The sequence below is a fragment of the Sorex fumeus genome, unplaced genomic scaffold (assembly GCF_029834395.1).
Source record: "Sorex fumeus unplaced genomic scaffold, SorFum_2.1 ptg000100l, whole genome shotgun sequence".
Classification (NCBI taxonomy): Eukaryota; Metazoa; Chordata; class Mammalia; order Eulipotyphla; family Soricidae; genus Sorex; species Sorex fumeus.
The window spans coordinates 8412123-8436260 of record NW_026606157.1 but is presented as its reverse complement, the minus strand read 5'-3'; the positions used below and the strand labels follow the sequence as shown (position 1 = coordinate 8436260).

Below are 24138 nucleotides of genomic sequence, written 5' to 3'. Positions count from 1 at the left end.
CATCAATATCATCATCAGTATCTATCTATCTATACATATATATACATATAAATATGTTCTGTGTTTTGTTCATTGTTCCACCTTAATATGATACCTGGATTACTCTTATTTTTAGACATAATGATATTCCTCTTGTCATAGCCCAATTATATTTTATGAGATTTAAAAGTTATAACTTATAGCTACTTATTTAATCCCCCAATTCATACAGCTCATCATTTTATAGCATAATCCTCTCAACCCAATGAGCAAATCATAAGTAGTTATGACCTCATTTAATAGGCGAGAAAACCAGCATAAAATAATTAAATGACTTCCCAGTGTCACTCAACCAAGATTTGAAGCAGAGGTTCAGGAATTCAAGGCTTCAGGTGTTTTTTTAACTTCATGATGAATATCATTATGCTTCCTCTCAAGTTAGTAAGACATACCATTATCATATATTATTATTCTCGGTGAAAATTGAGTAAATATTTAGTTTTGAATGTTTTTCACTGTTGTTAAATTCTAAAGAACAGTAATACTCCATTGGACCACATTCATATGATTTTTTTATCTCATTTTATATGTAAAGAAAATGAGGTTTGGAGCATTAGATAATATGTCCAAGATTGCACAGTGAAGAAATCAGAGACTGGATTTGAAGCCAAAATATATAGTCTTTGTTTCAGTTTTTTTTAACTTCATAAAACTTTATAACATATAAGTTTATAATCTTATGCTGACTATGTATTTTCCTACCAGAAGGATTCTGATTCTTCTCATTACCCAGCATCTAGTCAGCTTCCAGTTATAAGTACTGCTAGCAAACACTCACCTTACTCATTTCATGGGCATCTACTCTGTAGAAGAAACTGTTCAAATGTCATTTCCCAAACAGGTCATAGTTGGAGGAATTGCTCAAGTCTCATCTCTTTCTTCAGACTCAGAGTGATAGGTATTTTGTCAAGTTTTTCTTTTTTTAAACAACTGCAGTGAGAATTTGTGGTGGTTTCTTACTAATAGACTTAAATGCACATTCATATAGAGAAATAATTGTGCTAGTTATATTAAGTGATTTCTTTTGCGGGGGGGCATGGGTTGGGTCACACTTGGCAGTTCTTAGGCACTGCCCTCAGGGACCACTTCTGGCAGGATTGGGGGACCATATAGGGTGCTCATGTCAGCAAGCTCCTTACCCACTGTACTGTCTGTTTGACCCCTCTCCCCCCCCCCTTTATGATAGTATATAAAATCTGTAATACTAGTGTGAAACGGAAACCCTTTATATGTAGTTTAACTTTTGTTTGGATATCTGTATGGCTGTTCGAGTCCTTGGAGAGAAATCGTTGGATGTCTTAAAACATGTTTGCGGATGCTTTAACATGAGTAAGATACAGAGATCTGCAGCAGAAGGATAATGAGGCTGTCACAGCACAGACTGTTCTTTGTTTTTACAGGTTCTATTAGTTGATGTATTAGAATTCTCTAAATGCCACTTTTGCTTATTAAGTGGTTTTGAGAGCACATGAAAACATGCATTTTATTGGAATGCAGAATTTCTGAAATTCTTAGTAAATGTAATTCTGAAGGAGTGTTTAAAAACACACACAACTATTAGACATTCCTGCCTAAATAATATCCACATGCAGATGAAGATATTTTTCAAAGACGACCCCCCCCCCCCCCCGCCATTTGTATATCCTCTTACTGATCATCAAACAGTACTTTTAAATTTGTTTCCCGGGTTGGAATTAAATTAGATGTAAAATGTGACACAAGTTAAAACAGAGAAAACGTAATATTGCTGTTTTAGTCTCCTAAGATTAAAATATTAGTAAATTAAGCTGAACATTTTAGTATTTTTCTGAAATACATCTAGTTCTACAATCTGATTTGGACATGAATCTCAGATTTTCTCATCTATATAGTTAGTAAGAAATCAACAAATCTAAAGCCTTGCTCCAACATGTGTCAAAATGACTCATAAAATTTCAGCGTCCTTTGGTTCAAAGTTTGCTTGTTTCATGTCGTTTGCCGTCTCTTCTTCCTCTTCTTCCCACACTCTTCTATCTCCTGGGAATTGATAACCATCCTGCTCTCCTTTCTGATGACTCTTATCTGTTACAGCAAAAATACCATCCTTTTACCCCAAAGACATGTAAAATCTCATTGTTGGGCCACACCCCTTGACTTTCTGCTTCAGGAAGTCTGGGGTGAAGCTTGTGAAATCTGAAGTATTTCTAGGAGATGCCTAAGAGATTGGTTTGCTGACCCACTACCATTTGAGATTCACATACATGCAAATGACCTGTGCTTGGTTACTGGTTAGGAACATGTATATGCAAATGTATATATACAGTTGTAGAATTTTAATTTTGTTTGCCTAAAGGAAGGAAAAGCAAGGGTAGAAAGAAAGACAAAATAGAAGGAAGGAAGGAAGGAAGGAAGGAAGGAAGGAAAGAAGGAAAGAAGGAAGGAGGGAAGGAGGAAAGTGAGTGGGGAGGGAAGCAAGACAGTTGATCTAGCAAAATATAAACAAACTCAGATTAGTAGAACCAAGCTGTGATCTGCAGAGGGGCAGAGGAATGTGTGGGCTGATTAGAAGTGATAAAGAGACCAATTGTAGAGAGGTAATCCTAATGTCATCTATGGAATTAGAATTATAAGGTTATATACCTAAGGCCTATATCCTGTTAGAAACCAGTGGCTGTTCAATGTTATTTGTTTAAAAAAAAAGAATGTACTTTTATTTTATCAATAATTAAATATGAACCTAAGCTGATTTTTATATTTATTTGGCCAAAATTATACTGTGAACCAAGATTAGTTTTGTTTTAGGGTCATAGCTGTCAATGCTCAGGGGTCACTCCTGGACTTGCACTCAAGAGTTATTCTTAGTGGTGCTCAGGGTACCTCAGGGATGCTGAGTATTGAACCCTGGTCGGTTACAAGCAAGGCATTTGCCCTATGCACTGTACTATCACTCTGGCCCCATGCAAACCAAGATTCTTTTTTTTTTATTTTTTAATTTTTTTTATTATTTTATAATTTTATTATACTCATATATTTCTTTTTTTTCCTTTTTTTATTAGTGAAAAACCATGAGGTACAGTTATAGGCTTACAAATTTTGTGCTTGGGTTTCAGTTATACAATGATCAAGTGCCCATCCTTCCACCAGTGCCCGTCATCCATCCACACGGGTCCCAGCTTCCCCCCCCCAACCCTCATCCCCCCCCGTGCAAACCAAGATTCTTATGCTGAATTTCTATTTTATTGCTCAATATAGGAATATTTGAGTCTTTCTTCAAAATAAATGTTAAATGTTATTATAGTTTAGGTAACATGGTTACATCGTTTTTTTTTTGTTTGTTTTTTGTTTTTTTTTTAATGCACTGTAGCACTGTCCTCCCGTTGTTCATCGATTTGCTAGAGTGGGCCCAGGGACATTGTGAGACTTGTTGTTACTGTATTTGACATATCGAATACATCACGGGAAGCTTGCCAGGCTTTTGCCGTGCGGGCGAGATACTCTCAGTAGCTTGCCGGGCACTCCGAGAGGGGCGGAGGAATCGAACCCTGGTCGGCCTCATGCAAGGCAAACGCCCTACCCGCTGTGCTTTCGCTCCAGCCTGACAATAATATAAACACAAAATTTGAAGAGCCTGAGTTGGTATGTGTATGCTTCTAGCTGGTGAATAAATCTAGGTCTCTGCATCCAAGTTTAGCCTCTCAAGGTCATGACCCCAGAGCATGTCCCCTGCTTTCCTGACCCATTCCTGGATAAGTGGATAAACTGGGAATCTGATATCTGGATTATCAGCTGCCCCACTTTGTAGTTGTTTTAGTCTCTAAGAAGTCGCTGATCAGTAATGTTGCACAAAGTACCATCCGTGGCTTTTTGAATATAGAAAGGTAGCCAATTGTGGTAAGCTTTCTTTCAGTAGATGACTGCAGAAAAATAGCCCAAAGAAAACTGTCTTTGTCAATTTTCATTTTTTGAACCACTGGACCTAAGTATACTTTAGGCAACTCTTCTTCAGGCCAAAGTACAGGAAAGATTTAAACTTAGATGACTTGCAGAGCCGCTGTAATCACAAGTATAACAGACCCTCAAGAGATGTGTGCGTGTCTTGACTTTTATTTTATAGGTCTTAGGAGCTGACCATATCCTGTGTTCAAAATACAGAATTCAATCATAGTAACCAAAGGAAAGCCTGGAGTCCGCTGCTCTGCTTTCATTGGCGTAGCTTAGGTCTTAGTGTGTCCTTCACATGTTTATATCATTTTCAGGAAAATTCACACTTGAACTTTGGCTGGTTGGACATGTTAAAAGCATAGATTTCCTTTATGAGTTAGAAGTTCTGTCTGCCTTGTGAAACAGATGTGTGCATTAGAGAAGGGGCATGATATATGAAGTACTGATTAACACTAAAAATTTTCATAGTGTTTATTATTATTATTCATATAAAGTTTAAATAAAATCCAAGTAAACTTTGTAAGTGCCATTTCTTAAACAGTAGTCATTTATCTTTTTTCCCAGATGAATGAAATTTGACATCTCTTAATTTGACAGACTGATTACAAGCAGTGAAAATTAGTTTCAAAATAAGCATGTTACATATATATATATCATGCTTATTTACATAAAAATATATATTTAAATAAGTTAAGGATTAAACCAAATGTATAGCTTTTAAGATATTTTCAGGGTTTTGTTGTGCCTTGCCATGGTGATACAAGAGCAGACTGTTACCGAAAGAAGATGGTCATGTCAAAATTTGTTCTTCACCAAAGCAAAGTTTTCTTTCGCTCCGTTGCTATTCCTGCTCCCTCCTCCAACGCCGGAACTGATGAACTTGCTCTCAAGGGAATCAAGTTCTACAGGGCCCGGCCGTTGCATTCTGTTATTTTCTATGTTCAAAAGATTAGAGTTCTAGAAAGGATACCAGCTATGTGTGGAGTTTTCATAAGTGCAAGAAAAAGGGAAAACATTACAGGACAAAGGACTGTCTTGAGCAGTCCCTTCAGAGGTCAAATCTCTATGGTTAAGAAATAATTTAAGCCTTAGGACTCCTTGTTCCTGCTTCCCTTTGCCCTTGTTGCTGTGTGTTTGTGTGTGTATGTGTGTGTGTGTGTGTGTGTGTGGTGTGTGTGGATGTGTGTGTGTTTGGGGGGGGGGTGAGAAGGAGGAGGAGGTGACATACTCTCATATATTTTTATTCCCCAGTAGAGTTGCCCAGCCCTCAGACACTCTTCATTGAGGTCTTTTCTCTTGTGCTCCCGGCCCGCTGTAGACCTCACACAGTCTGATCACATTGGTGCCAGGGGTCCTGTGCAGATCCCAGTGCTCCGCAGGTCCCTCTGCTGCTGGGTGCTGCGTACTTGCACATCAATGGCCGCCTTGCTGGCCTGGCATCTCGCATCCCAGTAGGAGGCTTGCACACAGTTGGCTGTGAAGTAGAACGAGCTGAAAGCATCGTTGCTGGGACCATGCTCCCTGCATGCGGGTGGCACTGGGGATTGAACTCGGGACCTGGTGTGTGTCAGGAGGGTGCTTATTCCCATAGAGCCATTCTTACTCCGTGGTCCCCCACTCCCAGGTTTCTTTAAGCTTTCACTAAGTCACTGTGATTTACAAAGCCATATGCAGTTTCAGTCAGACAGTTCGAGCTCCAACCTGCCATCAGTGTCAAGTCCGCTCCCTATGTCCCCACCCCCAGCTCCCCAGCCTGCCCCCTCCACCCTCCAGCCTGCCTCTCTGACAGGCAGATTGTTTTTAAGTTTGTTGTAGTTTGGGTCTGCCCTTGTTCTTCTCTTTCCTATACTCTAGAGCCAAAGGCAATGTAGGGGATTTTGTTGTTGTTGTTTGTTTTGTTTTTCAGTATATACATGCTACACAGTTGGTGGTAACTTGAATAGAAAGAGCTCCGTAAGTCTCAGATCAAGTTGTTCTAATTCCAGTGCATTAGTATTATGTCTTTAGAAGTTGAATTAATTGTGGTGAAATATATATATATATATATATATATATATATATCTCACTTTCATACTTAAGAAATCTCAGACACTTTCGTGTACCTCTGCTTAGTTAACTACAAAATGGAAATCATTAGACTTCACAATATCACATCAGGCATCTGCGTACCTAGCTATGAAATGTAAATCGTTATCCAACTTAACTGTGAGAATTAACTAAATTAGTTCATTTAAGGCACTATAAACAGTGCCTTAAAAAGTAGTCAATAAATATTGTCTAATATTCTTAGTCATTATAGATTGGCAATTAAATAGATTAACTGTTCGATGTAATGTTTTACTACCCCATGTGAACTGAATTTCAGTTTTCAGTTATGGAAAGTACATATGATCATCTGTTTCTTGGGGAAGAAGTCAAAGATGAAATATCTTTTGCTTCAGGTTCTAGGCAGTTGGCATATGGCCCTATAGGCCTCTAGGATATTCTCAGTGACCACAGGTAAAAATTGCATAAATGGGGGTCCATGGCATCATAAGACTAAGGGACAACCAGCAGGAGAGGGGTCACAGGAAGGAAACACTGTGTGAAGGGAGCCACATTGTAAAGGCTTGAGAAACACTGTTTTGGACCAAAAAAAAAAAAAAGAGAGAGAGAAGAAGTTGTGTATCTTGCTGAGTCACCTAGCTTTCCTTCCCAAGTGAGTCAGAGAAGCTCACTCTTCTTATTCACCATCTTATCTAAACTGAAATTTGCATGACAAATTTGAAATAATATTTCTTAAAAGTGTTTAAAGCAAAATGTTGTTGAGTGAGTAAGAGTGCATCCTTTAAGATATTTCAGAGATGCCTAGTGAGGATCTTCCTTTGGGGGATTATGTTAAATTGTAAAGTCCAGCTTTTCAGGAATGACAAAGGGACATTCAGGCCTCTTTGTTCAAGGAGGGGCTGGCCCCAGGTTCTGAGAATGCTCCTCCCAATGGTAGGGTGTTGGCCTTGCCTGCAACAGCCCCCGGTTCAATCCCTAGTGCCTGCTCTGGTTCCCGGAGCCCGCCAGGAGTGATCCCTGAGCACAGAACCAGGAGAAAGCCCCGAGTGCTACCAGGTGGCCCCCAAAGAAACAGAACACCCCTGAGCTCAGAATCCACAGCTTGATCAACTGGCGCATGGTCCTGACGGCTCATCTGCCAGCCACATCAAGAGTAGGGCGCACTCTCTCCTGGAGGTGTGTTGGTGCAGTCCCAAGAAACAGGGCCACAAAGCGTTGTGCCTGCCTTGGCTGAACCCAGGCAGGCTCCTTCGGGCTGTGTCTGGGGCACATGAACAGGAAGAGAGTCCCCTGAACCATCTGTTCACTACACACTGCTCAAGGCTGAGCCGCAGGAGAGGCTGACTGGAATCCAGCAGGCAAAACAAGGAGAAGATCAATATTCCTGGGTGACACCAGAGCGGTGCTTAATTCATTTCTTTTTCTGTGCTGTTGTGGCTAATTGAGTGTATAATACTGTGGAATGTATTAAATGATCTGAAATGCACCTTTCCTCTCTCTTCAAGGTAGAGAGACATAGAGACATGAAAACGGACGATTGTTTTGTTTTACCTTCTATAGATGTTCTAATATTTTAATCCGATGGATTTCACGCAGTGTCTATGAGTGCATGCAGTGCCCATCTTCCCTCTTTTGGGTAGGATGACACAGAAACAATGTCATTTTTCAGCTATGGCAGGTGAAGGTCACCTGCCAAGTACTTATTTGTGAAGTTTGGCATGATATAATGCGAATATAAATTATGAAAGAGAAATGTTCAAACTGAAGCTAAAATTGGGATGTTACTGATTTTGATCCTGAGAGGAAAAGAAGTGTTTGTGGGAAGTGATTACAGAAGCTTGATGTATTAGGGTGTGCGAGGAACTGTGCTAATATCAATTATGGGCCATTCATAAAAATAGAGTTTAATGAATGAATCTGTAATTGCTCTCTTCAGAGGTATGTGCGTATGTGTTTATGTTTTAGCTGTTATTTATGTGTGGTTTTTAAATAAATAATTCCAGAAGTATACCTCCTCTTAGTCTGTAGGGAGTTGTGATTATTCCGTTACGCATATTGATGTTGAAATCCAAGTACATTGTAAGCTAAGCTTCATGTATACAAGTACTATCTGCAGACTGTTTGAGTTGAGATTGCTCCTGTGATGTTCATGAGAAATATAGATGACTTGGGGCTTAAGATGATAATTTTGAAGATTCTGTTAGCCCCTAGTTTTTGCTTTTGGTTTCCTCAGCATTGATTCAGCTCTACCTAAGAAATTGGTGTTTGTACCACCCAGCTAATGTATTTTTCCTCATTTTTCCCCCATTAGCAATAAATCATTTGAACAGATTTTGTTTGTGTTGACATCTCTATTTTTAAAATATTAGAATGACAGTTTTTTGTTTGTTTGTTTGCTTTTTGGGTCACACCCAGCGATGCTCAGGGGTTACTCCTGGCTATGCACTCAGGAATTACTCCTGGCAGTACTTGGGGTCCATATGGGATGCCGGGAATCAAACCCTGGTCTGCCGTGTGCAAAGGCAAATGCCCTACCCTCTGTACTATATAGCTCCAGCCCCAAGAACGATAGCTTTATCCAAAAAATGTAGTGTATTTTAAAGCAATAAAAATATTAGCACAATCTTTGGACACATTTGGTATGGAATCACTGTGATTTGTCCCTTTTAATAGGGTCAAAGGACCTACTAACATCTCTTAGAAAGAGACAGGTGTATAAACATTCTGCAAATCTATTATCCTAAATTTTAAATATTCACACTTTCAGTTATGTTAGTGAAAGTTTTAGTACACAGAATGAAGAAATGTATTTAGAGACTAACTTCCTCAAAGATCTTGTGATGCAGATTTATTCATAAGAGCTAAACTTTGTGAGAAGGCAAAGAATTGGGGCAGTAAGCTATTCAACTCTAAAATCCATAAGAAAATAATTTTTGGCACTATATTACTCCTCTTGAAAATGTCATAAAAATCAATTTAGTGTCATTTCTATAAACTATTACCCAAATAATATACAGGGAAAATGACAAACAGAACACCAAGTTTAAGTGTTAAAATTATGGAGAAAATTTCTTCATACACATAAAAATTATGAAGAACCAGTGATCAGAAGTAACTATTTTAGAGGGAAAGTAATGCTTAAAGCACAAAGAATATTGACAGAAAACAGTGCTTCTGGTGCATAGGCAATTGAAAATATCTTCAGGTGAGGTAGAATGAATTTGTCAACTTCCTCTCCAATGTCAAAATAGCCTGTGCTCTTGGTAAAATATAAAAAGCTGGAAAGCTCCAAATGGGCCTTACTTGATCTAAGAGTGCTATCAAGAAGAGACAATTTCCAAGAAATGGACATTGAAGTATAATCTCATTTGTTTACATATTAAAATTTGGAGCTGGAGCTATAGCGGAGTGGTACAACACTTGTGTGACAAGTGAACCCTGAGTTTGAACCCTGCCACTGCAAAAACAAAAACAAAAGATATTGCAATATCACGAGGATCTTACCTTATCTTATAGCGATGACAACTATTTAATCATGTTCACAGGAAAATCTATAGACTTCCAAACAAAAACAAATCCACAAATATCATCAAGATTTTGCTGAAGGCTACACAACCATTAATACTCAGCTTCAGGGAGACAATTCTCATAATTTTAAAAGCTTTCTTTTATGAATTCATTTTCACACTAATGCTGACCTCCACAATTCCTGTGTCCCTTACTGAAATGCCTCATTTCTGTTTGCCCTTGTAGAGTAAACATTAGCTTTGTTCCTGCATGTTTTAGCTCCACATAAACTGGGTTGCTCCTTTAAAAGTTGACTGAACAGGGGGTAGGGGGTAGGGGTGATGGGAGGGAAACTGGGGACACTGATGCTAGGAAATGTTCACTGGTGGAGGGATACTCCATGACTGAAATCCAGCCATGAACAGCTTTTTAAGGGTCTGTCTCACAGTGATTTGATAAGAGTTAAAAAAAAAAAGTTGACTGAAATGGAAACAGACACTTTTTATTTTTCTCTTTCAGGAAGTTGATGGCAATAAAGTTATGTCTTCATTTGCCCCACACAACTCATCTACCTCACCTCAGAAGGCAGAAGAAGGTGGGCGGCAGAGTGGCGAGTCCTTGACCAGCGCAGCCCTGGGCACCCCTGAGCGGCGCAAAGGCAGCTTAGCGGACGTGGTAGACACCTTGAAGCAGAGGAAGATGGAAGAACTCATCAAGAATGAGCCGGAAGGTAAGGATGGGGTGGAAGGATGCTACCTGGCCCTCATCTCATCAACCGAATTGCCCTCCACTTGGGTTTTCCAACTTTCACTAAGTTAAAGCGGATGAAGGAGAAGCAATGTTGTAAAGGTAGAGTAGGTTTTCTGAAACCTTTGATGTGATTGCCTCAGTTTGTTTATTTATTTTGTAATCTTTGCTTTCTGATGTGACTTCTTCATTACTTTCCATGATGAGTATTGTGGTACAGAAATGAAAGAAGCAAGGAAAGCATGTGGTGACCGGATCCAGGTTAACAGGCCAAATCTATAATCTCATTTGTTTTTCTCCCATGTTGCCCCCAAAGCCATTAAATTTGGACTTAAAAAAAAAAAGAAATTCGTGCTTTTTATAGGACCTTGATTGTTTGGCCTATGGCTTGTGTGACCCCAAATTAATATGGTCAGGTCTAGCATGGACAACCTCGAAGGGAATGATTCTGTAACTCTTAGCTGACTCTGAAATTCCCATTTATTCACTTTCTAGCGTGCCATTCTAAAGATTTCATCTTCCAGATTTCTTTGCTGTTTTTGGACAGTGACACAGGCGACGCGGGTCTCAGTCTATTCATGATTCCCAGGTTCTTCAATACTTTCAAGAATGAAAGTACTGAGTAATAAAGAGATTCAGAGTTGGAGAGAGTAAAGCTTATTGGAAAGTAAAATCCATAGGAAAATGAATTCCTCATGCGGGGAGGAGCTTAGTTTAGGATAAGTCAAAAGTAAGTTTTGTGTTGGCCTTAAAGGCTTTTTGCATTTCTAATCAATAGACAAGTATCACCTAGAAGGCAGGACTATACGGGGTGGTTGGGCTGGTCTCAGTCCTTCTTGGCCATCTCCCTCAGGTATTGGCCATTATCTTAGTCTCTCTGTGAGCCTAAGCTCTGGGGCAGAATTTTATGATGGACAGTTGTTAGCTCCCTGTTTATCACACAAAGCCCAGGAATTTACAGGAAGTCAAAAATATAGACTGGGCCAGCCAAAAATGGGACTGTGCAAAGTAGCTGGCGAGGGTACACTGAAACTTCCTCTTTCAATGGTAACCTACAAGTGTAGTAATCTTATTTTATTATTATTATTTTTGTTTTCTGGGTCACACTGGTGATGCTCAGGGGTTACTCCTGGCTCTGCATTCGGGAATTATTCCTGAGAGTACTCAGGGAACCATATGGGATGCTGGGGATTGAACCTGGGTCCGTCGCATGCCAGGCAAACCCCCTCCCTGCTGTACTGTCGGCCCCATAAAATAATCTTAAAAGTGAAGCAAGCGAGTTATAAACTTACTGCTCTAGAATCTGGAACTCCCTGAAAATGGACAGTCTCCCTTGGCATTGCCGATGGATAACTGCTATATCCATCCTGACACCACACGGTATGTCAGAGCAGATTCCTCTGTGAGAGTCAGATTTGACACGTGAAACATAGAAGAATCATGGATGTCAAAGCATGCTGCCTTCATAGCATGGGACATGTTTCCAGTCAACTATGACACTGATACATTATGGCGAAAATACTCTGTTAACTCAATACCTGTGAGGATCATTAGATATTTCACAGTCCTTATCATATCCATAGCGGAGGCATCGATTTTAGTTAAAGCTTAGGTAATTTACATGATCTTACAGTTGAGAGAATTTTTAGAGATGCCATGCTCAACCAAAGATTTAGTGATTCCTAAAGGAATCATTAAATTTAATGTAATAAAATAAAAATTACCTCAAATCATATCTCTGTGATATAATATCTTTTATTGTAACAATACATGTCTTTTTACCTAATTCTGTTTATTTATATATTGTGCATGAATAATTATAAATTACTTTGCATTTTTTGTATCATGATACATTATTAATATATCAGAGTGGAGATCAAATGGAGTTTGAGAGAGACCCAGCAACTTTTATTTTCCTTTTTGGGTCACCCCTGGCAATGCACAGGGGTTACTCCTGGATCTGCACTCAGGAATTACTCCTGGCGGTGCTCAGGGGACCATATTGGATGCTGGGAATCGAACCTGGGTCGTCCTCATGCAAGGCAAATGCCCTACCTGCTGTGCTGTCTCTCCAGCCCCCCAGGAACTTTTTTTAAAAAAATTCTGCAATTTTTGTTTAAGCTAGCAGTAGTATTGTAAGAATTATTTAAAGAAAATAAGATAATTAAAGCAGGAGAATGGGTAAGAGGGCTGGAGTAGGTAGCTTGCCTGCTGGAGTGAAGTGGCTTCCCTGAGCACCACCCAGAGTGGTCCCCTAAAATTTTAAATAAAGAGAAAAATTTAACGTAATAAAATAAAAATCACCTCAAATCATAGCTTTGTGATATAATATATTTTATTCTAATGATACATATCTTTTTACATAGGTCTGTTGATTTATATGTTCTGCATGAATGATTATAAATTACTTTGCATTCTTGTATCATGATACATTATTAATATATCAGAGTTTATTTTGATTTCTTTAAACCAAGTGTACTACTCGCTTAAAAGTGTCCCAGGATGCCTTTAGGGGTAATATTTTATAGTTCATTTAATTATCATATATTTCCTGGCCTTTTTTTTTAACAGAGTGGGCTTTGGATTTGATACTCTTAAATACTGTTCCAGGTACATTTTATGATACTCCTATAATGAAAATTGGTGCTTTTTTCTTAATTAAACTGGGCTTAGGAGGTTGGGGCATCATTTTGGTGGTGTCCCATCAAAGGCCAATATTTCCTACAAAATTTCTGAACGTTGATGTTGACCTTGAGCCGCCTTCCTGGTGCAAGATTTCTGCACTGTGGTATGTCCGGCTCCCCTTTCCTTACTGTACACTTTGGAAGGAAGATACTTGTGTAGCCGCCTTTCAGGAAGAGTCAATTAGGCTTCCCTACCTGTGGAGTAGAGTAGCTACCTGGCTTATGCAGAATTCTGGAGTATTGAATCAGAAATCCCAACCTTACATGCTGAATTGCAATCCACTTCTACTCTTTGTTGTTGTTGTTGAAGTTGTCATAGCTTTAGTGACTGAAAAGTCTTTCTGTTGACTTCAGTGTCATTTTGACCCACCCTTATGTTCACGCTGTTCTGTTTTGTTTTTTTGAGGACTCCTTTCTTTCTGACTCTAGTGAGCTGCTGCAGACTGAATAGCTTTTGTTCTCTTTCTAGAATCATTCTCTGAGAAGCTTCTCTAAGAATACTTAGTACCTTTGATTGGAAATGGTATTAAAAAGAAAATCGACATGTAGGGCTGGTCACTCAGGTGTTCTTTATTTTAGGTCTGAGCTGATAGAACAAAGGAATATATCTGTATATATTCTCCTGTGTATATTTTCCTCTGTAAATACCAATTCTGCTACCTCAGTATTATCTGAACATTCATATGATATCCAACTCTAATCTTCATCCACACAGGTAAACCTAGCGCCATCCTTTATTTCTGCGTACATTCTCACCCTGATTCAGTGAAACCTAGAGCATGTCATTTACCAACTTTTTTTTAATTGTTCAGTTTCATATACGTGTACAACTATTTCAGAATTAGTCTCTCACTGCCAGGGGAAACATCTTCATCCATGTACTGTGTTGTTTATGTGCAATTCCTTTAGCCTTTAGTTTTCTATTTATTTCTAATGTCTTTTAATACAACCTACCACTTCATTGGACATTTTTTTTATACACTGATGACACAGTTAAATTTTTCCATATTCTGTCCTGATATCTCCTTAAATCTTAAATGATTTTACAAAACTTGCTTAGAAAAAGTTCATATGTATATATATATATATGTATATATTTATATGGGTTGGAGCAATAGCACAGTGAGTAGGGCATTTGCCTTGCATGTGGCTGACCCAGGTTCGATTCCTCTGCCCCTCTCAGAAAGCCCAGCAAGCTACCGAGAGTATCCCACCCACACAGCACAGCCTGGAAAACTCCCCATGGTGTATTCAATATGCCAAAAACAATAACGACAAGTCTCACAATGGAGACATTACTGGTGCCCGCTCAAGCAACTCGATAAACAACTGGAGGACAGTGCTTCAGTGCAGTGCAGTAAATATATATATATATATATATATATATATATATATGTCTCCTTATTTTGACAAATAACTATTGTCAGTAGCCTACCTACCATTATGATATTTGGGATAACTTCAATAATTTTATTATTATTATTTTTGTTTTGTTTGGGGTCCGCACCTGGTGCTGCTCAGAACTTTCTTCAAGCTCTGTGCTTGGGGACCAGTCTCGGAAGTGCTCAGGGTACCACATGTTGAGGCAGGATCTAACTTGTTTGGACTGCATGCAAGATAAGCGCCCTTCTTTCTGTGCTCTTCAGCCCTCAATGATTTTAATTATCTCTCAGTTCCCTCCATCTTTCCCAAGAATCCCGGAAACAAACCCTTTTCTCATTCTGTAATTTGCATTTTCTAGATTGTATTGTAAGTAGAATCCTGTGGAGCCTTTTCTTCTCATTTATTTCACCTACCAATGTGCATATAAGGTTCTTTTATGTCTGTTTATTACTTGGTAGCTCATTTCTTTTTCGACAGATAGGAAACATTCGTGGTGGTGAGACTGTAGTGGTTCATATGAGCATGCCATGGTTTGTTTATCCACTCACCCATCAAGTCATCTTTGTCTTCCAAGTTTGGTCATTATGAATCAAGTTATAAATATTCATGTATAGGTTTTAGTGTATGTAAGTTTTCAAATCAAATGTATAAGCATTTAGTGATGTGATTGCTCAGATAAACTGAGATTTGGCTTCGCTTTGTAAGAAATTGAAAGACTGTACTGTATAGAGTAAGATTCTGTATTTTTTTTTCTGAGTAATAAATGTCAGTTGCTGGTGCTCTCCTTCCTCACAAACACTTGGTAGTGGAAGGTGGTTTCTTTTCTAAATTTTATCCATTAAAATTGGTTCATGGTTGTATCTATTATTATTTTAAATTTTTAATTCTCTAATGACAAATTCTTCTCAGCGGATTTTCACAGCTTACTCACTATCTCTAAGTCTTCTGAATCTGTTTGGTCTAGTTCCCAGTCCCCAGTTCCCAGTTTTCCTCCTGCCCCCCACCCCCCGCCCACCTCTCCCGCCAGTCTTTATGGTGGCAGACAATCCTCCCACCCCTTCTGGTCTCTGTGGTTGCAATACAGATACTGAGAGGTTATCGTGTTTGTTCCTTTAACCTATTTTCAGTACGCAGTTCTTACCCTAAAGTGATCATTTCCAACTATCTTTGTCATAGTTGTCCCTTCTCCATCCCAAATGCGTCTCCTGTCCCCCACCCACCCACCCATCCACCCACATCAGCCTTGTGGCAAGCATGCAACCATGGACCAGTCCTCCTGGACCTTGTTTCTACTGTCGGTGGGGATTTATTTTTTCATATCCCACATATTTTCTGTATTGTTTTCTCTTCTAATTTCTTTGTTTGCCTGTGCATCCGTGTCTTGATTATAGTCATTTGAGACTATGCCTTAAAGTTGGACTGTGTCCATCCTCCCGGGGACTTTTTGTATTGTGTTGATTGTCCTGGGTCTTGTTTTCCCTTTCCCTGTAGAATTGAAATGAGTGCTTTGATATCTACATCTTTTGATAATCTTAACTTGCTGGAATTTGGATATCATGTTTAATCTATATAAGTCAAACTGAGGAAAATTGACAACTTAAAACTCTTGTGAATGCAAAATACTTTATATTTAAAATCCTCACATCATATTTTGTAGTTATATATATATAGGTAGATAGACTATAATCATTTTGTTTTATTTTACCAGTATTTCCTCTATTTTTGGTGTTAATATAAATTACATCATGTCTTCTCTTTCAAATTTTAGTTGTTTATTGCTGGAATATAAAGCAAAACAATTGACTTACATATTACATATTACACATTGTCTTTATTCCCCTTAAACTTATTCAGTAATTCTAGGAGTTAAGTTTTTAACTCATAAAGATTGTTTACATAGAATATTATGTTACCTGCAATTGAAGAAAATTTTATTTTTCGCAATATAAATATCTTTTCTTTTTCTTTCATTATTGCATGTTCTTTGTGAAATAAAGGTTAGTTAAGGGGGAATTTCTTGCCTCATTTCTGTTGTAAGGGAGGGTGGTATTAATTCTTACCATTAGGTAAGATATTAACTATAGGATTTCTGTAGATATTTGTCTAATTCCCCTCCAGTGCTAGTTTTCTGAGTGTTGATTTTTTATCATTAATTACTATTAGAGCCTGTCAAAGAATTTTTTATATTAATTCATATGTGATGTATTAATTTTGTCTCAGCCTACTTATATAATGCAATGGTTTATATCCAAGCCTCCAACAGCAGTGGGGGGGAGGGGCACTGCCTTGACCATTGAAACCTGTGGTCAGGGCAGCTATGCAGGATTGGGCATCAAACTCGGAGCCTTTAATGTGCTGGACGTGCTCTGCTACTCCGAACTAGCTATCTTGTCCCCAGTTTTAGGTCAGTGAACCTGCCTTGCAAACCTAAAAGAAATTCTACTTGTTCAGAATGAATGTGAGTTAGCTCAGGACTAAGGTCTAGAGATTGTCATCATTCCAGTGAAATCTGTTGTGCTTTCTGTGATATCACTGTGGTTTGAGAGGGATATCTTGGGGTGATGTTCTCCTTGAAAATTTAGAACGTCATTTTGATATTATATATTCTCCAAGTGCATCATGTTGACTAAGTGGATGCATAGACTTTCAATTTGGAAATACATGACATGCCAGAGCCAAATGAATAATTCTCGAGAGGAAAAGGCAGGAGACAGTCTCCCAGATTTAATTTTCAGAAGAAAACTCACATATGGAGAATTGGTGGAAAAGTATGTTTAGTAACAGCTACACTGACAAGAAGAGCAGAAATAAAGTATTCAGAGCAGAAATAGTTGAGGCAAAGGAACATTACTATTACTTGTGGATGGAAGTAAGTAAGTAAAGGATGTAATAGCATTAATATTAAAATTCCCATTTTTTATGCTTTTCTCCCTCAAAATCTAGATCAAGCTTGAGAGTGACTTTTTTCTTCTTCATTGTATGTGTGTGGAGGGGGGAGAGAGGCCACCCCCAGTGGGCCTCAGGGCTTACTCCTGTCTCAACGCTCAGGGGACCATATGTAGTGCCAGGGATTGAACCTGGGTTGGCCTCGTGCTAGGGAAGTACACTTCAGCTGTACTATTGCTCATGTGCAAGAGTGACTTACTAATGAATAATATCAAAGAGGAAATATGTAGATAGTCTTCACTAAAACCTTCAGTATAAACAGAATATGGCAAGAATCTAAAAGCTTGCGTTTCACCAAGGTAATTTCTGTGTGAATACAGAGCCACTAAAATATGCCTGTGTTCATATATACAGCAAATTACCTCATCTGTGCCTCACGTCCACAGGAATGTACATACACTCACTTTCATTAATAAAATTATTTCCCAAGACAAAAATGTCCATTTAATATCTGCAATGATTGCGAATAGATATCAAGAATATTTTCTGTGTTTGAATTGTGATGGTTTTAATCACCAAGGAAAGAAATTGAAAATTATGGGGCCAGAGCACTAGTCGAGCAGGTAGGATGTTTGCCTCGCATGTGGCCGACCTTGCTTTAATCCGTGACATCTCCTATGGTCCTCAAGCATTGCCACAAGTAATTCCTGAGTACAGAGCCTGGAGCAGCCCCTGAGTAGCACTGGGAGTGACCCAAAAAAGAAAACAAACAAACAAATGAACAAAGTAGAAAATTGGATCATGGGAAAGAAATGGGATGTTGAAGGAAATCTTATGTTTGTTTAAGTTGCAGAGAGAGAAAAAGAGAAAGTGGAGGTGGGTACTGGATGGATAGCACCGGGGTGGGATGTTTGCTTTGGATGCAGTGGAACCAGCACCCCAAAAAGTCATTCTACTAGGGGTAATCTCTGAATACAGAGACAGGAGTACATCCTGGACACCACCAGGGGTGACCCCCCAAAAAAACCAAAAAAAAAAAAAGAAAAAGAAGAATGGGGAACTATAGCCAATGAAATGTGTAACGGTGACCAGTGGAAAGTTGTATTAGCTGGAGAACCCCCATTCAGGGAAAGATGGGGGAAAACCCCATGAAAGCCCTAGGCAGTGGTCCATGTGCCTTGACAGTCTACAGCTCTGATTTTAACACCGTGTTCAAAAGATAAATAGAAATACACTTGAGCAAAGAACCACAACACTTGGATTCGAAACTGCTGAACAATTGTTAGAGTTCTGTGAAGAGAGTCGCCAGGAGATGCTGAGGAAAGAGGAGACCCTGTGAATAGGACTCAACGCTCAGTTCACCAGAGATGCCAAGGGAAAACCTAGTCTTTCCTGATGAGAGTTTTTCCCATTGTTTTTCAATAGCCATTCAAATGAACAGGAGGCTGTGATGAAAATTTCATTCAGCCTGGCCCCATCATTCTGAGGTACCATACTCACACCTTTGCTTCCTCTCATTGAAGGAGGGGACGGATTTCAACAGGACGTCCATATTATGGCAGACTTTCTCCCTGACAGCAGCAAGTTAGAAGGAATAAAATCCCTCCCACAAGAAGCCCACTGAGGTGGATGATTGGAGAGAAAATTAGGTTTGCATGCGGGTTGAAGAAAATGTCTTTCTTTTCTTACTAGCTTATTTTTTTTTCAAGTAATTGATTTTAGAAATATTTTAGAAAATATAAATAGGAGGAAAATGTGCTGCTGTACCTTTGCTTTTGTCCCTTGTCTCCATCACTCTTTGTGCCTGTCACTGTCCCTGTCCTCCCATTGTTCATCAATTTGCTTGAGCGGGCCCAGTAACATCTCCATTGTGAGACTTGTTGTTACTATGTTTGGCATATTGAATACGTCATGGGTAGCTTGCCAGGCTTTGTCGTGCGGGTGAGATACTCTCGGTAGCTTGCCGGGCTCTCCCAGAGGGGCGGAAGAATTGAACCCAGGTCGGTCGGGTCAACCGTGTGCAAGGCAAATGCCCTATCGCTGTGCTATCGCTTTGTGCCTGTATGTCTCACAAACGTCCTGTGCTAACCATTCTGTTTCATTTAATATTACTTAAGCTGATGTGAAATGCCCAAGTTTATTGCAGATTCATTTTCACAAAACCCAGACAACTGAGGTTACATTGTTCACTGGAGGAACTTTGCTCTATTGGCCAATCTTTAGCTGCTGGATGTAGAATTTAAATATGACAATGAGTTTTAATGTCATAACATATCATCAAATTTCTATACCAAGACATTGATAATCATGTATTGGCGGGGGCCGGGGGTGGTGATATTTACTAAGTGCATATTATGAGCTGAAACATGTCATGTCACGGTCCTCCTGTTGTTCATCGATTTGCTCGAGCGGGCCCAGTAATGTCTCCATCATGAGACTTGTTGTTACTGTGTTTGGCGTATCGAATACATCATGGGTAGCTTTCGAGGCTCTGCCATGTGGGCTAGATACTCTCAGTAGCTTGCCGGGCTCTCCGAGAGGGGTGGAGGAATCGAACTCAGGTCAGCCATGTTGGCTGCTTGTGAGGCAAATGCCCTACCGCTGTGCTATCGCTCCAGCCATTATTATGAGCTACTGTTAAACAATTTGTCAAACACTTCATTTCATCTTTACAGAATCCTTGTAACCAGGACTTCAGTATATAGTCATTCACATTAACCATATATTCTGATTCTTCTTCTTTCTGTTATTTTTAGTGAGAAATAGATGAATTACTAATTAATCATGTCATAATTTATGTCATAACTTCATGTTAATAGTGAACCTTTGCTAGAATTTTAATTAATCTGAAACTAAAATCTGTTCAACCCCTTTGGAACCCCCACTACTGATATGTCTCTTCCAATTCCAGATTTAGCAAGTAATAGTTTGATATCACTTTTGAGCATATGTATACCCCCAAATACTCTTGAATGTTAAATAATGTATATTCATTGATTGTGTACTCATATACATTCCTGAGGCCTCTGTGGTGATCAAACTTACAGAAAATTTTTATTGAAAAGCATTTCAGTTTAAACTATTTGGAGTGCTAAAAAATAGACAGCTCTGCTAAATAAATAAATAGATAGAAGGTATTTCACTAAGACCTTCTCTTAGAAAAATACCTGGTAGTGGATTAATTGTGAAATAATAGAAGTTAAAACTCAGAAGCTATATAGACACATTCTAGACCTTTCTGCTTATTTTTTTGAAGATAGAAGTGGGGGGTGAGGACCAAGGATGTGTGTGAGATCACACCGTGTGTCATTCTGAATCCTGTCCCACAAGGCCAGGCTGTGTGGCTTTTCCCTGTGTGCTTGCACCACTTGATCACTTGACACTTGACATCCTGTTACTCATCGATTTGCTCGAGCGGACACCAGTAAGGTCTCCATCCGTCCCCGTCACGTGCTAGTGTAGCCCAATGGCGTCTGCTCATTCTAGGAACATGAAGAGCCTCAAACCGATCATTCAAGGGTCTTGACGAAGAAGTCTGACCGTCTGTGGGTGGGGGTCCACGTGATCTTTTGATGTCCCATGGAATCCAGTCAGTAACGAAAGACTCTAGTCCAGCGGTCGTCTCCAAATCTCATTACGTGTCCAGCCCATCTGATTTTCGATGCCTTGGCAAATGAGACAGTGTCCCTGATTCTTGATCATGCTTGCATCATGCGTCACTATATTCTTTACTTTCTGTGCACTTCCTCTTATTTTCTAAGTAGTGTCACCACCTAATTGTAAGGAGTATTCCCGAGGCAGTAAGCATGGACAAATGTCGCGTATCCTGAGACTAAATTTACCAAGTGAAGTCAGACAGACATTCAGAAATGCCCTGTGTTGTCGGGTGCCAGCTAGGGATGGTCTATAATGTGGACCCATGTTTTACTTCCGGGTCAGACTCATACCTCCACTAGATTTTTTATTCCAATCTCAGCCTTATTAACAGTGTAGGTGAACACGACCATGTCCCTGGCAGGCACTCCGGCCTTATCATTTCCCGCAAAGTCATTTTAGAACCTGAGACTATGAAGGGCTTCTGACTTTCACTTCCCTGTACTCATTTCTTTGATGCCTTTTAATTCCCTTTGGAATGGCAGTCTTAGCTGGAGACGTGTGCCTCTTCCTCCGAGAAGCACAGCAAGCCTGCTCCCCTTCTCTGATTCTGCCCCCTCTTCCTGGGATCCTCTTGCTCAGTTTTCCCAGTGAACATTGCCTGCCTCCACTCTAGCAGAATTGTGCATGCGCTTGTGTGTGCCACTGATTAAGGTTTAGGGTTGCACACCTGTAAATATTCAAAATATTTGTTGAAAAGTTGTTTACACAGCCTCGCTGTGGCCCTTGACAGCCTCCAGAAGGGAAAGGAGATTCCTTAAGAAGTACATTTATGACTCTTGCCAAATATTATATGAACAGCCTGATTGAATGCTCAAAACTTCTGAATTTGGTATTCTTTCTATCAAATGAGTAAACTCAAGGCTTTCTAAGTTTCTGCTGTTCTTATTATAAGGCAGAACTGGAATTAAGCAAAATTACTGTCCTCTTCCAAACTATTTGTCTTTGGAAAAAGCACTGTATATAATTGGACCTCACCACAGTTCCCCCTCAGGCTTCCTTCCCTGTCAGCCCCATGTCCATGTGCTGAGCCACGTGTGGGCTTCCTCTGTGTTCTCTGTGTGTGTGTGTGTGTGTGTGTGTGTGTATGTGTGTGTGTGTGTGTGTGTGTTTAATTGTGCTTTTCCACATACTGTTTCTCTACCTTGAGGATGATTCCCAGTCTGGGGAGATGGTCCTGAGTGTTTGTGCATAGATTCTGCATGTGTGAACCTGAGGTCGGTGTCCACAGTCCCATCACACTATCCGAGCAAACCACAGCACTGAACGGGGTGTGGTCCCGTTAGTGGGCGAACAGTCCCAGTAGGCAAGTAGGTAGAAAGCAAGCTAGCTAGCTAGCTAGCTAGATTGGTTGATTCTTGGTTCTGTCTACCCAACAATGTTTTACTTACCTTCCTACATGTCTTTAACACGGTTTAACTTGGTCTGTTCTGCTTACGCTGAGTAATTAATGTAGTTCTGACACTATAATCCCATTTTCTTTATCTTTGATCTTATGGAATAGTTCATGAATGTTTAAATTAGATGTTTTGTTTCAGTTACCTGTGTCTGTCCCTAATAATGGGTTTGACCCATAGAAGGTGATTATCTAACTGGAGTGGGACTCAGTCCCCTAATTGGCTTTTTGTAGCTTTTGCTAAAACTCTTCTTAAAAATACCTACCTGCGTTTCTTCTTTCTCTTCTTCCATTCTTTTTTCTTCATGTTCTGTTTGAAACGGTCCTTCCATTCTGTTTTCTCCAGTCATCTCCTCATGCGCATGCTCTTAGCATTAAACCATTATGCCCTTTTCTTTCGGTGACCTGGAAACTAAAGCATTATCCTGCAGCACATACTGGATATTTTAAGACCCAGATGTGAAACTAAAATAGATGCATAAGGAAAACTTTGTATTTCATTCAAAGTTTTATTTTGGGCAGTTGGGACTCAGAGGTTGCTTAGGGGACTCTGGGGCCCCTCCTGAAATTCTCAGGTCAGCAGAACTTGGAGTCCCGGAGGCGTGAGACTCCTTTATTCATTGGGGACATTGATTGGACCTGGCAGCACGATGCTGCCCAGGCTTGGGACTGCGGGGAGCACCAGAACAGTACCAGGCAGTGCTTGGGGTCCGTGAGGTGTCAGGACCAAGCTCAGTGCTTCATGCATGCAAGTCACGTGCTCTGGCCCTTTGAGCCATCTCCCAAGAAGCCCTTTGCCGTAATCATTTAAACGACTCTAATACAATGTGTTTCTCTAAGGAAATATGTTGCGTTATCTATAGATTAGAGGCGATAGACATAATTCTCCACCCCTGCTGGAGGTAAAATAGGAAATGAATTGGATTTAGCTTTGAATATTTCCCCAGAAGTCTGAGCCTTCGCTGTTCTTTGCTAGTGTTTCAGTGTACTGGCGAGGCCAGACTCTGTCTCAGTGTGGAGAAGTGAGTTATTTCTCCTGATGGCCTCACTTTGGGGGAGTTTATTGTTGGATTTTCTGCTTCCGCCCCCAGCAGTGTTCATTTTGGGGTGTTTGGTAACTGATTCTTTCAACATCTTCCCTGCTCTGCCAGTGTAGAATGTGCAAGTTTGGGATTTTTCAGAGCAGTTATTGAATTCTAAGAACCTCATGCTAAATGGTGAGAAGATGCTTATTTTTTAAATTTTTGAGAAGACAGTGATGCTTTTTCATCCGACTTTGGATGATTCTTTGATAAGAGTAACTACACTGGCAGTGTTGGTGATTCAGTTCGAATTCTTACACTGATTACAATAGGACTGTATGTCTGTGATATAGCATCTATATAGTTTAGTCTCTAATAAGTTTTGAGGCATTAACTCAGATTCAACATAATCAGGAGTCTAATTGTATTTATTTTGCATCATTTCTGGGAGACAAAATTTTTAACTAAAATCTTTCATTTTAGCAAACCAAGCAGGGGCATTAGAATTGTATCATAAAACCATTATTTTTCCTTCCCTTTAATTTGCTAAGATGATGGGTTAATGTGAGAAATACCTGCCCTCAGTATGGAGCGCTAAGTGCCCTACATTTACTGGAGGTAAACAAATGAGATAATGGTAATATAATGTATACCTCTGTTGATTTTCTGTGAGGTAAACCTGAAATTTGCAGTATTAATAATACAATGATAATTTGATAAAAAAATAAGGTTATGTTTAAAAAACAAAAGCCAGGTAAAACAAATATGTTAATACACATGAAGTTATTTATAAATTGTAACCAGCTTGGAAGTGTACAATTATTGGCAGTATCAATTAATGACTATATATATA

The 24138-nt window shown here is 39.5% G+C and overlaps 1 protein-coding gene across 5 annotated transcripts in view; it reads left to right on the top strand.

Moving 5' to 3' along the window:
- SOX5 (SRY-box transcription factor 5) overlaps window positions 1–24138 on the top strand; it is a 445641-nt gene that overhangs the window by 100153 nt on the left and 321350 nt on the right. For all 5 annotated transcript variants that reach the window (XM_056134640.1, XM_056134639.1, XM_056134637.1 and 2 more), the window contains exon 3: window positions 10033–10243. In XM_056134640.1, the coding sequence (XP_055990615.1) occupies window positions 10033–10243 (211 nt within the window). The remainder of the gene's footprint in view (window positions 1–10032; window positions 10244–24138) is intronic.